Source organism: Lolium rigidum, chromosome 5 (genome assembly GCF_022539505.1).
Source record: "Lolium rigidum isolate FL_2022 chromosome 5, APGP_CSIRO_Lrig_0.1, whole genome shotgun sequence".
NCBI lineage: Eukaryota > Viridiplantae > Streptophyta > Magnoliopsida > Poales > Poaceae > Lolium > Lolium rigidum.
Genome location: NC_061512.1, coordinates 161,260,036 through 161,275,909, shown reverse-complemented (window position 1 = coordinate 161,275,909; position 15,874 = coordinate 161,260,036). Strand labels below are relative to the sequence as shown.

The 15,874-nt window shown below is 44.2% G+C and overlaps 1 protein-coding gene across 1 annotated transcript; it reads right to left on the bottom strand.

Annotated features, from left to right (window-relative positions):
- Positions 1-5,942: 5,942 nt before the first annotated feature.
- LOC124656616 lies at positions 5,943-8,929 on the bottom strand. The gene is made up of 2 exons (XM_047195328.1): positions 8,659-8,929; positions 5,943-6,919 (listed from the first exon to the last, which is right to left on the bottom strand). The coding sequence occupies exons 1-2, from the start codon at positions 8,927-8,929 to the stop codon at positions 5,943-5,945; spliced, it is 1,248 nt and encodes a 415-aa protein (XP_047051284.1).
- Between the last annotated feature and the right edge of the window lie 6,945 nt (positions 8,930-15,874).

Below are 15,874 nucleotides of genomic sequence, written 5' to 3'. Positions count from 1 at the left end.
ATATTAAAGTAGTTCAATATAGAAATATCAAGAAAGAGTTCTTGTTATATGGAGTTTAGCAAGACTTAAGTGTGTTTGACACTTGATGAGTAAAACACATAATTGATTTAGATAATGAAACACCATAATATGTACATAGTAAGATGTCCGATGCTCTAAGGTGTTATGAGCATATACTAGAGTGAATCATGTGATGATCACTAGAAAACAGTAAGGAAATCCTTGAGTATCTTTTGAACAACTAAGGATATATGTTGTATAAGAGAGTGAAAAAATAGAATCGTTGTAATGTGTTACACCGATATTAGTGTTGTCACATATACAAATAAAATTTCAATCTCAATTAGGCTAAGTATTTTATTAAAGGGTGGCACAATGTGCTGGAGTGTTCCATGCTGGATTTAGATGAATTCTGAAGTTTAAACATTGTGATGGATACTACAAATGAAAGGCGAAGTATATCGTTATTTTGATAAACAACCTTTGGAAGGTGTTTAAGTCAAATAGTTCTTTAACGGAACTTGGTGCAATTCCAAATATGTCTAAACTATGAAGCTACATTCTACAACAATGTTGACAACATGTTCTTCACACTTAGGAATTGAGGTCTCACCAAAAGACAAACTTATACAATGCCATACTACCTCATTCGAGATGACTGTTGCATAGAGACCCAAGTGGTTAGCACATACATACAGATCTGATGTTACATATCCGTTGACTGAAACCTCTTCCACGAGCTAAACATGATCATCACCAAAAGGCCATGGGTGTTGGATCTTTGCCAAATGTTAAACTAAATTATTAACTCTAATGCAACTGGGAGACTGTTGAAGATATGCCCGAGAGGAAATAATAAAGTGGTTGTTATAATATCTTAATGTTTATGATAGATGTTTATATCTCATGCTATAATTGCATTAACTGGAAGCGTTAATGCATGTGTATTTTGTAAACAAACCGAAGTCCCTAGTAAGCCTCTCGTTTAACTAGCTTGTTGATTAATTGATGGTCAAGGTTTCCTGATCATGAACATTGGATGTTGTTAATAACAAGATCATATCATTAGGAGAATGATATGATGGACACGCACCCACAGTAAGCGTAGCAATAAGATAAACTCATTGAAGTTCATTTTGCTGTAGATATCAAATGCATTGTAACCTAAATCCTTCAACCATCAGATCATGTTAATCACTAACACCAGAGGAATACTTTGATGACATCAAACACCACTTCGTAACTGGGTGGTTATAAAGGTGGCATTGGGTGCTCTGTAAGTGGGAGTTGAAGCTCATGAATCAAGAGTGGGAATTGTCCATCCAAATGACGGATAAATATTCTCTGGGCCCTCTCGGTGAAATGATATCTAATTAGCTTGCAAGCATGTGATGGGGTCACAAGAGATATCATATCACGGAGAGTAAAAAGCACTTATCAGGAACGAGATTGAACTAGGTATAGTGATACTGATGATCGAATATCGGATAAGCGAAATATCCCGCGACAAAGGGAATCGGTAACGAATGCACATGGTTCTCTCGATCACGAAGTCATCGTTCAATATATAGGAGCTATTATGGATCTCCATGTCCCGCTATTGGTTATTGGTTAGAGAGGTGTCTCGATCATGTATGCATCATTCGCGAACCGTAGGGTGACACACTTAAGGGTTGATGTCGTTTAAATAGATATGGAATATGGTATGGAGCTCGAATGTTGTTCGGAGTCTCGGATGGGATCCAGGACATCACGAGGAGGTTCGGATGGTCCAGAGAATAAGATTCATATATAGGAAGTCATTTTCCGGGGTTCAAAAAAAGTTCGGTGTTTTGACCGGAGCTTCTAGAAGGTTCTAGAAAGATTGGAAGGGTTCGGAATATTATGGAAGGTTTAGGAAGTGTCCGGGACGACCCGGGCTATCTAAGAAAGTCCGGAGGGTTCCATAATGGTGTATCCACATTTTTCTTAAGGGTTAAGGAGTTTCCCCTAAAGCAAATTCGGATTTGGTAAAAGAGTCCTAGTTCTAGTAGGTTTCGACTGACAAAAACTTACCAGAACTCTCCCAAACTTTGGGGTCAGCTCTTGGATGACCCAAGGGCCTTTTCCACCTATAAAAGGAGTGCAAGGGGAGCCCCAAGGGCAACACAAGTCGCAGCACAAGCCCCTCTCCCCAAACCCTAGCCGTCCCTTCCTCCTCCTCCCTCTTGCACGGCTACGGCAAAGCCATGCATGATTTTTCCACCACCACCGCCACCACGCCGTCGTGCTACCGGGATTCCGAGGGTGATCTACTACTTCATCTGCCCGCTAGAACAGGGAGAAGGACGTCGTCATCAACACCGTACACGTGACCGAGTGCAGAGGTGCTGCCGATTGCAGCACTGGATGGATCTTCTTCTCGCTCTTGAGAGCGGCAAGTGATCGACTACATCAACCACGAGTACAACTCGTTAACGCTTAGAAATTTACAAGGGAATGCAGATCTGATCTTGTTTCTACCATCTATTAGATTAGATCTTGGCTTTTCTCCTGGTTTTGATCTTGGTTTATTCGTTCTCACGGTAGGATTTTTCTTTTGTTTTCTATGCTACGAACCCTACACTTCCGTGAAGAAAAAAGTCAATCACTAGGGGTAGGCCTTTAAGGTGACCTCCAAACCCTCACAAAATTTCCCTAAGGAAATCCATAAACCGGAAGCTTCGTAGCAACCTAGCACGCCGACGGTTTGCCAAAAAAACAAGAGTAACAAGCAAATTGATGAACCCGAGGGGTAATCAACGATTGACTTGGAGGAAACTTAGATCCAGATGTCATAGTTTAATTCTTGATAGGGATTTGATTTTAGATGGAGGAATGGGGATATATCATAGCTTTAGTGGTGCTCAACAATGGATGAGAGGAGCTCAATCTTTTTCCTTTTTTGGGTGTGAGGAGATAGGTAAATTGGGGAAAAGGGATATTTAAAGGTCCACCAAAAAACTAGCCGCTTCTGCCAATTTCATGAAACACGTAATGCATTCGGAATTCTGGATGGAACTCTAGATGATTCGGAGTACTCACAGTCTATTTCGTGTCCCATTCCAATATGATAACAAAAGCTTCATCGGAAATCCGTAACGAGTTTGGAGTGAATTCGGATGATTCCTAGACTAGAATTCTACCCGGAATTCCGGATTTGTTCCGGACTTCACAAAATTGATCAAATTTGAGCTTTTTGATGAAAATTTCGATGAAGGCTTTATGAGGATGGGATGAAAAAGCGGTGGAAATTTTGTAGGCATGATCATCCCCTCTTGAACATGAAGTAACACCTCTTCATATTGTGGCATACCTATAACTCAGGATATAAACAAAAAGCATCTTCGAGGCATACCAACTCTTTTCTTCACTTTAAAATGTGTGTATGTCGGGGTCTCCTTTCTGATTATATGAGCACCTCAACGAACTTCAGATGCACCATTGGGAACTAAAAGCCTGAGTATAACTTTGTAAAAGCTGGAGTACAACTTTGCAACTCTCATTAGTTCCCTAAACCTAGTGCCATCAGCACGGAAACATAGTTAAGAGAGAAATGACCTTACAATGTCTCCACAACTAAGTACGTGAGTGAAAATTTTATTTCCCACTCTTGTAACACCAAGGATGTATCAAGAACACTTCTGACATGGTTGGTCTATTTGTTAGTCTAGGTGAACCTCGCTCCATACCAGTGAAGCTCTTTAAGGGCCATCCTTGAAATAGAGTTGTTAAAGATGTACACTCTCAGCCAAACAGGGTAAATAGGAGTTGTCAAATGTTTCAGTTATCCAGGTCTCTGTGGAAATAGGTCAGCGTCCGATGAAGATAGTGGGACAGTAGGCCGAACCATCAGGAAGAGAGGTGTCCTCAGCAAACAACGAGTGATTCAGCCGAGTTTACAGAATTACATATGACTTCTTCCTTTTTTCTCATTCTTTTTTTTCAAACTCATCACAAATCCCAAGTGGCACGTGTTATGAGCATTTCTTACAGGTGACATATTATAGGCCGCCAAAAATAGATGATGTAAAAATTACACATCACCAAAAAGTGGGTTTTACATCAAATGTGGAGTTTTGGGTTTTCTAGATGATGTATTTTAGGACACGTACGCCCGCACGAGGTGATGTATAATAGGGCACGGCCACCACACAACAACCTCGAAAATTGCATACATATGTGAAACAAATACTATGAAACTTCGTCTAAAATAAGTCAAAACAAATAGTGCTTAATCATTACGCCCTTCGATCCAAAATAAGTGTCAAAGATTTTATACTAAGTTAGTATAACTTTTGTACTAAGCTCCCGACACTTATTATGGATTGAAGGAGTACATCACAATGGAAATATTTCATCAAATGGTTTATCAAGTAGCACATGGATCAATGCAGAAACAACATAGAGTTCATCACATACAACAGCATGCCATGAAGATAAACCTAGCGGTCTTGTTCACCATTCCACCTCCACCACTCCTTGATGAGATCCTTTTTAATATCATCATGGACATACATATCTCGGATGTTATGATACACCTCAATAAAGTGCTCCACTCGATCTACACCTTAATGCGGCCGCACCTGTTGACCTATCAAGTCATTGACATCATACACCTCATTCTTGCCACGCTCATTCTTAGTGATCATATTAGGCATGATCACACAACCATTCATGATGTACCAAAGGATCTCTTGATCCCAAAACCTCGCCGGCCCTTTCACAATAGCAAATTGGATCCCAAATGCTCGCTCCACATATTTCTTAGAAGTTGCTCGAGCATTGTGGGACTGGAGTTCTTTTTTACCGTGAGGGGGGGGGAGGGGGCTTGAATTGGCTTCACAAATGTAGCCCATTCCGGATAGATGCCGTCAACAAGTTAGTAGCCCAAGTTGCAGGTGTGGTCATTTTCTTGAAGCGAGACTCAATGTTGCCAAGCTTGGCAAAAAAAGAGGTGACCATTGGAGAACATTGATGCTATTGCAAGAACCGGGCATCCAAAAAATGCGATATCCATGTATCCTGATCAACCACGACCTAAAGAATGTTGGCGGAATCCTTCTTGTGCCCTCTGAACTATCCATGTCATTCTATGGAACCGTTCTTACATCTCCAATGCAAGCAATCAATGGACTCGAGTATACCTTGGAACCCATGTGTTGCATTTTGCTCCAACAGCCAAGCCCTGTCGTGAGCATTGAGTGCTCTCAAGAACTTCCTGAACACCTCAAGCATCGCCATTGCAAAGCGCTAGACACACTTGATGTGCTCTGTCTCTCACTCATTGCCAAGTGATCAGCGAAAATATTTTTCAGAATACCATATGCCATCATGCAGGCGACAATCACCTTTTGGAAGGTGCTATGCCCAATGTCTCCAGCATAATTCCTCCTATGTTCAAAGAACCGATTGTGCAAATTGACACACTCCACAATGTGCATGAACAAATTGAGAGACATCCGGAACCGGCGGTGAAATTACCTCTCGGGAAGCACTAGATCGTGAACGAAGTAGTTGATCATGAGCTTGTAATCCGCATCAGTTCGGAGTTTACATACATCACGTCCCAAAAATATACTTATAGCTATGCACGGCCCATCTTTTGCCCAATGTAATGTAACATTACCATGTTATTACAATGCTCTTAAACCAGTTTTCAACACGGCTCTTTTATCTGATTATAATCACATGATCAATATTTATATATTACTATATTATTACGATAGAACAATGATGACAACACATCCTCCTAGCATGATCAACGACCCATTGACCATGGTATTATAGAGACAGCTTTCCCACCAGTCAACGATTACTAACCTGTAGACTGTAGTAACAGTTTTTCCCCGACAAAGCTAAATACTTAAGCAAAACGAAATGCAGCATTACAGGACGCATATGCTTCGAACTGATCAGTCCACTCACATCCAGCTATCCGGAAGTCCGATGTTCTGAAACCTGAAGGACGACCCCTTGGGCCCTCCCCTGCCGCCGGCCTCGATCCCGGGGCCGTCGCAGTCACCATCGAGCTCTTCGGCGTCACTTTCCGCGGACGGCGGCGACATCATGAGTACCGGCGACCGCGGCGGCTGCTGTGGCGGCGGGAGGACGCCGTCGTCCCAGGCGAGGAAGTGGAGCGTGATGGGACGCAGCGCGTGGCGGTGTAGCGACAGCTTCTGGCTGAGCGAGACGGTGTCGAAGCACCTGACATCGCCGGCGGTGGAGACCAGCCAGGGAAGCACCTTCTCCCCGCCAACGCGCGACACCACCAGCAGCTTTCCAGCCCGGCGCGCCGCTCGGTGCAGCTCGAGCAGGCCCGACCGCGTGGACGCCACGCCCGGCGTGCTCTCGTCCGCCACGGACGACACGTAGATGAACCCTTCCTCGGTGCGGCTGATGGCGAAGCCGAGCCTGGTGTCCCCCTGCCGCAGCGCGATCTCCACCGCGGTCTCGCCGCCGGCGCCCGACGGCGCGTACCAGAGCCGCACCGCGCGCACCAGGCCAATGTCCACGCCGTGGTAGTCCTCGAACCCGTAGAGGCTGACGTTGGACATGTTGGCCAGGTCGGAGAGGGTGTTCACCGTGGAGACGGCCGTCTCGCCGGAGATCTTGGTGAGCAACGCCTCGGTCTGGACGCTTGCAAGCTGGACGGGGACGCCGGAGCTGCGGGAGGAGGCGAGCCAGGCGTCGGCGCGGGCGAGGGTGTCGTCCAGGGAGCTGTAGCGGGTGTGGGTGCCGTCCGTGGCCTTGGGGAGTAGCAGCAGCGACAGGAAGCGGCTCGAGTCTGGCACCGGCAGCAGCTCCCTCATTTTCCTGTCCCACGGGAATGGTTCGTACGCCGACGCGATCTTGGCGTCCCGCAGCGCCGCCAGAGCCACCATCTTCTCGTTCTTGGAACCTTCAGTTGACATCATCAATGAATCTTGTAAAAGTTAATCTTCCTTCAAATTTTACATTTGATTGTCTGCATGAATGTTTCTTCATACAGAAACAATAATTAAGATCAACAGAAGAATGCGTGGAATCGAATATAGAGAGCCAGCTAAAAGTGGATCGGCCGAGAATTAATCGAATAGTTTACCAGTCATGGAGCACTAGTTTAGTGAGGTAAGATGCAATGTTGGTATTTGGTTCTTTAATAATAATGTTCTTCACAAGTGATCTGTCAAACAAACATCCATGCATGCTTGCAAGTTGGCCATTTTTGTTTAAATTAATCTGAACTTCAACCGTTGGTTGAAGGAAAGCGTCGCCAGGATCGACATCGCTCATGCCAACGACGTGTTGGATCTTGGATGTTCTCGAAAAAGACAGCCACCTGTTAGGGGATCTGTGAAGATTCTTATAAAAAAATCGATAAAGGCGAGGATTCTCAAATAAAACCATGTTGGCAAATATAAGTTCTGTTGGGCATGGGGCTCTTTCTGGCTAGAAGTTTCCTCAGCCAGTAAAGGCAACCATCTTGCTCCCTTTCATGAACTACAAAATGGTGCAACAACTAGGAAATTATAGATGAATTTGGAAGCACAAAGTCTTGTGATTTCTCAAGAGACCAAGAGCATGAAGTCATCTGTTTCCTTGTTTTGTTAAGTAATCATTCATCAGTCATGGTTTCATTGCTTACGATTGGGATGCCACAAAAATCATATAAAATTATGATAATATCCCTATACAAAAATCTATAATCTTATTGGAGTATCTTGAGCCCATGACATTTCTAAATATAGTTGTGCCACCCACCATGACAATGTTCAGAACTTAAACAATGGAATTAGGTGAGCAAAAAAGAACTCAGAAGAGCTTTGCAACTACCAACCTTCCAAGAGCACGACAAACCAATCTAAATTACTAAGGCGGAATAATGTCATAAAAATCTGTCCAGTCTATGTTATGCATCTCATACAAGAAATCATTAACTTCCAACAAAATCATTCGCGCTAAGCCGCTAAGGAACCCCGTTCCGATATATATGGTTATAAATAAAATTATAGAAATATCCTACTTCTCCCGATGCTGCATTATCAGTACTGCAATTCACAGTAGTACAATTTGCCCCCACTTCTGAAAATGCCAAGGGACTACGCCTTTCTTTTTTGAAAAACCCCAAATTTGAAATGGAAAAGTTCTTGCACACACACTACTTTTTTTTGACAACGTGCACGCCCATAAAAGAAAAAAGTGACACGACCCCAAAACATAAAGACACCACAGAAATGGCCTGTACGAAAGTAAAAAAATGTTAAATTTCAATCATGAACTGGGCTTCAGTGGTGTTTTGGATATTTTAATGTGTACATACAGGCTGAAACGAGTGCAGAGACACAATACGTCTAGAACTCTAGATAGATAGATTTTAAAAAGTTGGAACACCTTGTTATCGAAAAAAACTGGTAAATGTTAACCATGCCAGTCTTCAAAATTATGCTTGAAAATTCTGTCCTTTCCTTTCCTGCCATAATCTCCAAGACCAACAAACTATCGAAGTTTTGCATAGTTTTTTAGCAGGATGTTTTTTAAAGTATGTCTTGCTGCGGAATTGAAAGACTACAGTTTCATCTAGAAACAAGAAGGGACGAAGCAAGCAAAGCAAATGCTGGAATGCGCAAGGGACAAAGGGAGACGAGTGTGGCCTCTTACCGTCGAGCTCGAAGCTCTCGCGGCTGGACCGGTCGCCGACGTCGTCGCTCCGCGACCCCCGGCCGACACGCTTTCCCGACGACGCTCGGCTACCGCTCGAGGCGCTCGATCCCACTGACGCCGACGGGCTGAGCTCCGGCTCGTCCCCTGAGGCGGCGCTCAGACCCGGGGAGTCGGCACGCTTGAAGGCCGACTTGAGCATCTTGTGCATCTTGCGGCCGCTGTTCTTGGAAACTGAAGCCGGCGGCGGGAAGGCGGCGTCGCTCGGCATGAACCGAGCTCGCTTCTTCCTTTCTTGGCGGTGGCGGGGCGGGCGAGAGAAATGGAGGAAAATGTTTCGGGACAGCTGGGGTGTGACTTGTGAGAGGGATCGCAGAGTTTGTTTCATAGGCGCACGATTTATCATTCTTCCGTTCGGTATACGATTGGCCGCCGCAGCAACTAGGCATTTTTGTATGCCAGGCACTGGTCCAAAAACCAAGGCCAGAACCCAGACATAGCGTACGGTGGAAATTCTAGCGGATAATTAAACAAGAACAAGGAGCTCCAGTTAGAGGTAATGGTAATGGTAATATCGGAATTCGGACAAATGTGAAAATGGATGTGGTAAATATCTCTATTTGGTTAACAAATAAAAAAATGTACTGTAGTATTGGATTCTAAACAAGTGTGAATATGGAAATCGTTATATCCGTATCAGAACAAAATCATGCTAATGTATTTTTTCAATGATTGAACTTAAAATTATTGTGCATTACATCATTATACAGTTGACTCACTAAAAATACGAGTATTATTTCGTTAGTCGCGTCCATTTATTTTGAAACTATATTGAGAAGTGTACTATCTAATCCACATCTGATCCGTTTTCACCCCTAGCAACAGTGGTCTATGAAGCTTGTGTGTATCATCACTCATCAGAGTATCACCAATACACAATAAACCGAAAGCTGTGCAACACATAAGAGCATCTCCAGCCGGCGTACCCCAAAGCGTCCCCAAAGCAATTTGGGGCGCGCCGGACCAAAAAAACGTTCCAGCCGCGTTCTCCAAAGAACATTTTTGTCCGGCGCGCCTCGATACGGTGTCCGGCGCCCCGAGCCCGTCCCCGTTCCACAGGGGACGCTCCGGGCACGCCGGACACAACGAAAAGCGAGGCGGGGAGTGGCAGGGCCGACCCGTCAGCGGCACAGTTAATTTTAACCTAACCGTCGCCTACCTCGCGACGGAAGTTATTCGCGCGCAGTGACAGACGGCGGCATCTTTGCCTTAATGGCGACGAAGGGGCAGGCGAGACGTCTCGTCGGTGCTGCGCAGCCTCCACGCGTCGCCGTCGTTCGCACGCCACCGCCCGTTCCCGCGCGATCTTCCCGCCTCTTCTCGCCTGTTCCTGCGCTTTCTTCCCGACGCCGGCGTGTATAAAAGGTCTCCCGGCTCAATGGTAGCCACCACACCCCGCCGGCAACAAACACAGCCCTCATCGCTCCACCGCCGTCTCCTCCACCACCAGTGGCAATGGCGAACCGCCCCGGCGCTGGCCACTTCCCTCCACCGCCGTCTCCTCCACTTGCAGTCCCGGAATCGCAGGTCGACACCGACCCCGCGGCCGGGAAGAGCGGTGGCGTGCACACCGTCAGCAGCGGCGGGAGGCAATGGAGCAGCAGGACCGCCAGCACCGTGAGGTGGCGCAGGCGGCTGGAGCGGAGCCGTCTGGCCACCGCCGAACGCAAGGAGAGGAGGCGCGCGCAAGAGGAGCTGCGGCGTAGGGGAGACGAAGACGGGGCGGGGCCGTCGAACACGGTCAGTAGTCTAGGTTTAGATGAAATCTAGCCGTTTTCATTCAAACTTTGTAATATATAATCAAAATTGAATGAAAACCTTTATTTTCGTGCACCAATATTCATTTGGGGGACGCGGCTGGGGAGCGACGTCCCCCAAACGCGGCACGAACAAAACACGTCCCCCAAACGCTCGATCCGGCGCGGTTTAGGGGACGCTTTGGGGAACGTGACTGGAGATGCTCTAAGAGGAGCCAATGCACCAAAAGAGAGTACATTGAAAACTGAAAGCAGTGCAACGGAGAGCAGAAGACACTGTACTGCCCATGCATTACAAAATAAAAAAGGCAACCTATGCACTTAAGGTAATTTTAAAAATCGTTGAAACATATTGATATGGGATATTGTTTTAAAAATCTTGATGCGACTAATATACTTGTGAAAAAATGGGCCCAAAATACAACTCTGTATCGAGGTGCGCGTCCTCGCGTCGTCCCCCAGGGCGACGCCAGGGCGAACCCTAGCACCGCCAACCGCCGTCCCCACCTTCGCATCCCTCTCTTCGCCGCTGCCGTCGGCGCCGGCCACGATGGCGGCAGGCCCCAGCGCCAAAGGTGGTCGGAGGTGGTGGTGGCGGCGGCTAGGGCGGCGGCTGCGGGGAGGCGTGCACGGTGTCCGGGGCGGAGATCCCTTGATGTGCGGCGGCTGCTCCCTCCATGGCCTTCCGGCGATGGGTGGTGGTGGTAGCTGCGGGTTTAGTTCCCACGTATAGACCCGTCGTCGGTTCAGCTGACAGCGCGAGGAGGGGGAAGCGACCTTGCGAGGCGTGGATGGTGTGGTATGCGGCGTCAAAGACCGCGTGGCGTGGTAGGCCCGATCTGAGATCTGGGTCACGTGGGTCTCGGATGGTGTGTCCATCGATTCCTCCTTCGTTTTCGCTGGCTAGCAGATGGCGGTGAGGGGGCCTGTTCGTCTGTTTCGCAGTTTGAAAGTGGTGGTCCTCGGGTTTCTCTTGCATGAAGATGGAGATCTTCCCGAGGTCTGTCCTTCTTGATCTAGTCGGAGTGTTGAGTTCCGGAAGGCGCCGCTGGAGAATGGAACAGTGCATCTCTTGCCTGGAGTTTGCTGGATCGGGTGGTATTCGGTTGTGTGCACCCATGTTTTTATTCCAGCCGTTTGGTTCTGGAGGGAGCGACGTGAAGCTCTGTTCTGTGTTGACATCAAGTGACATTTTGGTCCATGGTGAAGTCAGAAGAAGAAAATATCATGAAGGCCGGATCGGAGGACTAGCTAATGGAGGTTCAAGTCTCCGCGCTGTTGAGGTACTTGCTTGGTGTTCCGGGCTTCGCAGCAGTGGTATGAAAGTGGGGGCGGCAACATATGTGAAGTTCAGAATCCTAGCTTTCAGGGTGAAAATCCAAGATCTGGCCTTAACTGGTTGTTTCTGGCAATGACCTTGTTGGAGGCATTGTTTTGAGAGCGGGGACTATCTTCACAGTGAAAAACTAAGATCTTTGGTCGGACGACGACGGCGCTGGTGCACTGTTTCCTTCTTGAAGACGTCGCTTTTGAAGAATCTGTATTTCAGTTGTTGTCTTGGTGGTGGATGTATAGCTATTGTTAGGGTAGCGGGACTTTTGTTTCTTAGTTTTCTTTTATCTTTTTTTGGCTCTGTGCATCCGTTCTGCCATTAGGGTTTTGCGTTGTTGCAGAGGCTGGGTGTAATTGATATCTTTTGATATTAATATATTCTCTTTATCTAAAAATATTCGAGCCAACGAAGAAGGGGGAAAACCTCACATGTACCCTCTCCTCCAAGCGTTCAAATCACTCGAACCAAGTGTTCCCTTATACTCCCATGTCTCGAATGACTTATCGCGGATTTGTCTAGATACACATGTATGTATCTAGACACGATTTAGTGTATAGATGCATGTGAACCAAAATAAATTTGTGACATCTAATTGGAACAAATGGAGTGTAAAATAGTATTTCCCCTCTTGGGCCAGCACAAAATATCATTTGTCCGTAGATTTTTTTTTTGTCAAGCCAAACCTCTTGGAAAAAGCTCTACGGGATCCTGAGTTATTTTCTTGGTGCTTAATGGTGTAATCAAACATATTTCGTTGCTAATATTGCATGATGTGAAATTCTGCTCATTATACTACCACCACGTTTCTTCATTCCTAATCAAAGAGGCCCGTGACAGTGAGTTGGGAGCCTAAGTAGATTTCATAATGAGTTACCTATCTCTGTGAAACGAGAAAGATTTTGGTTGTTTCATGTTTGTTTCGATGCACTAGTACAATTACGAGGTCATTATTGTTGTTCTGACGCTGATATTTTCTTATATCTATAGGATGAAATAAATCCCTGACATGCTGCCCTTAACAAGGAATTATTCATTTTGGGTCTTCTGTTAAACTATTCTGTGGAGTCAAAACCGGAATAAAAGATTGCACGTTGACCAGGAGGGTGCATCTATTTCCTGGTGCATTGCATCTGGAAACTACAATAATTAAGAAGTTGCAAATAATATGATTTCTGTCTTGGTTGACAGAAAATAGATTGGGCTTGCCATACAGTAACATAAATATTAATGGATCGATCTTAGATTCAAGCAGAGTTTCTGAAATCACTCAAATTCAAAAGAAGTGTAAATAAAGTTACAGAAAACAGGCAAAATTCATTGTGCAGAAACACGGTGAATTTCAGATTTGATTTGTTTACTCGGTTACAAAGGATACTGCCGGTTAATCGCTCGGGGCATCGAGACTGACACTGGTTTCCACCAAATTTGTAAGCAGATTGCTTCTGAGTAGTTGTACACGGTGTTAAGTGGTAACCATTAATATTCTCTTGATACGAGTATCCTTATAGGTACTATACAATCAGTATAAAATTCAGGTTCTGTTCTAGCTGACTTTTTTTTAAATATATTTTTGCAGAAATCTAAGTTTGCAGAAGGGACCAGCCCGCTGCACACACATGTTCTTATATGTGGAAATAGAAACACGACCATTTCCGGTGCTAGAATTGCTGACAGCTAAGGAATCCTCGGCCTCGGGATCTCCAAAACAAAAAGGCTTAGTTTGGGATTTCAAGCACAAGAACAGTTGCTTTGGCCTCCCTGATTGTTCCCAAAAACATTTCTTTGTTTTTGCGTGTATCACTTCATCAACAAGTTTGCATCTCAAAAAGCAAAATAGAAAAATAGTCCTTCAACTAGACGGTTTGACAAACTGAATCATCGCTGATGTCAATCAATTTGCACCACAAATGTTTCATTTGAACAGAGAAGAAAAGGAGAAACTAAAGCATAGTACAAGAATATGGACACCATGAATTACCTTTAGTAGGACTCGTTGGGGATCCGTTCTTCAGCTTAGGCACGCTCTTCGATCGCTTCATCTTCCAATCCATAATGACGGATTCAACTTCTTGGAGAACAGTCTGATCTCAGGGTACCTATGTTCTCCCTTATGAACAAACAGCCGCCATTGTCTATGATCCTAAATTGTCACAAGGTTTTTTTGGGGGTTGTAGCTTCCCTCAACTGATGAAATATCTCTTCAGTTCCTGAATTAGTCGAAGTAATGGTCTATAACATTTGACCAAGAATGGAAGCCAGGTTTTCCTTCGGTCATAGAAGCTGCCAAGAGCAAATTGCCGATAGTTCCAATGCAATCGGTTTGCCCAAAGCTGACAACTTCCATAGTGTTTCAATTCCCGACAAAAAGTCTTTATAGGATGGTAATCCAGTTAAAGAACAATTACAAAATATGTTATTTCACAACCATATGAGAACGATGATGGAGACAGCTGGATGGTTCATAAAACTTCTGTATAGAAAGCTGCAATACAGGCAATGGTTAATGGTGCAATGTAATAAAGTAGTCTGCTAGATAACTACAGTGGTGAACAGCTTTGTTTTATTTTGTTTGGTATGTTTGTTGGGTCGTTCGAGCAGAGTGCTCCTTGTTTTTTTCGAAATGAAGATAGCATCGATTGATGCATGCATGCAAAGTGCTCCTTGTAATTTCTTCAGTGGCTTTGTCATTTTCTGTAAAGCAAAAGATGAGTATTCCTACACATTTTCTAGACAAAAAGCTGACACTGCAAAATGAACACAATAAATTGTGCAACCAAACGGATAAAATATGTTGAATATTCATGGGTTTTTGTTAGATTTGAAATTTAGGATCTGTTCATTGAACAAGTATCAGATCAAGGCTATCTGAAGCAGGATTGTTCAACTGGGTATTGTACAAAACAGTGGACAACCGCAGAGAAGTAATTCAGAACCCACTTTTCAATTACAGTCAAACCATCCAAACGGTGCACAAGTACCCTAGTTTCAAGTACTGTCTGCAAATGGTGCATGGATAATCGTCGCTTCAGGTACTGGTTTAATCAGTGACACATTGTTAAAAATAGCATCACAGATTGTATCTTGGTATCTCTGTTTGATATTGCAAACGTAAGTCAGCTGGGAGCTATGATTATTTTAGTGAAGATTGTATATTGCCATTGGTCTTAGGGAATTGGAAGTGCTGAATGCTTCTGCACTCTTCAAGAAAACACACCTAAAAATATGAGCAACCAGTATCCACTGCTGCATATAGTATGCTATATTTGACTGTAAAGTTACTAGAATGGATTAGTACGAAGCTACCCACGATTTGTCTTGGAAGTAAGTGCAGCTGGATGCAAGATCCCTCATGGTAATGATGATATCACTGAATCCTCCTCTTTGTTGAACTTCAACTCAGTAATTGATATTTAACTTTGGATCCCGAAAAGCCTGAAAAATAAATATGTACTCCCTCTGTTCCTTGATATAAGGTGTATAGTTTTTGGCACAAAAATTAAAAAAACGCATGTGGAGAGAAAATTATACAAGGTTTTGGCATGACTGATCATGGTCAATTGACAGACAAGTATTTTTTTTGAGACTTTTCTCAAAAACTATACACCTTATATTTAGGAACGGAGGGAGTATTTTTTTTGATATATCTTACTGCTTGTCGTTTTATTTTATTCAAATAATATTTAATTTAGAAAGATGTCCTTATAAACACGAGAAAAAAGGGAAAATAGCAAAGGATTTCCGGTCCATGAAATTCTGATAATTCAACCGTGACTTGTGGAAAATAAAAACACTTCAATGCAAAAGTAGCATATGTTCCTTTGAACATAACATCTTCATCCTTCAGTATAAAATAGAATATACTTCAGAGTTTTTATCCAGTTTTCTTCTATGTTAATAATTCTTTAATATGTTAGTACTTTCTAGTCTTCCTATTTAAATTACTATTTGCTTCAGAGTTGCATTCATGTTTTCTAGTATTATTTACTGAACACTATAATAAGAAGCCATTAGGCTCTCATTTTTAGGCCTAGTCTAGTAACTTAGAACTGAAGTCTTCTGGAAATAA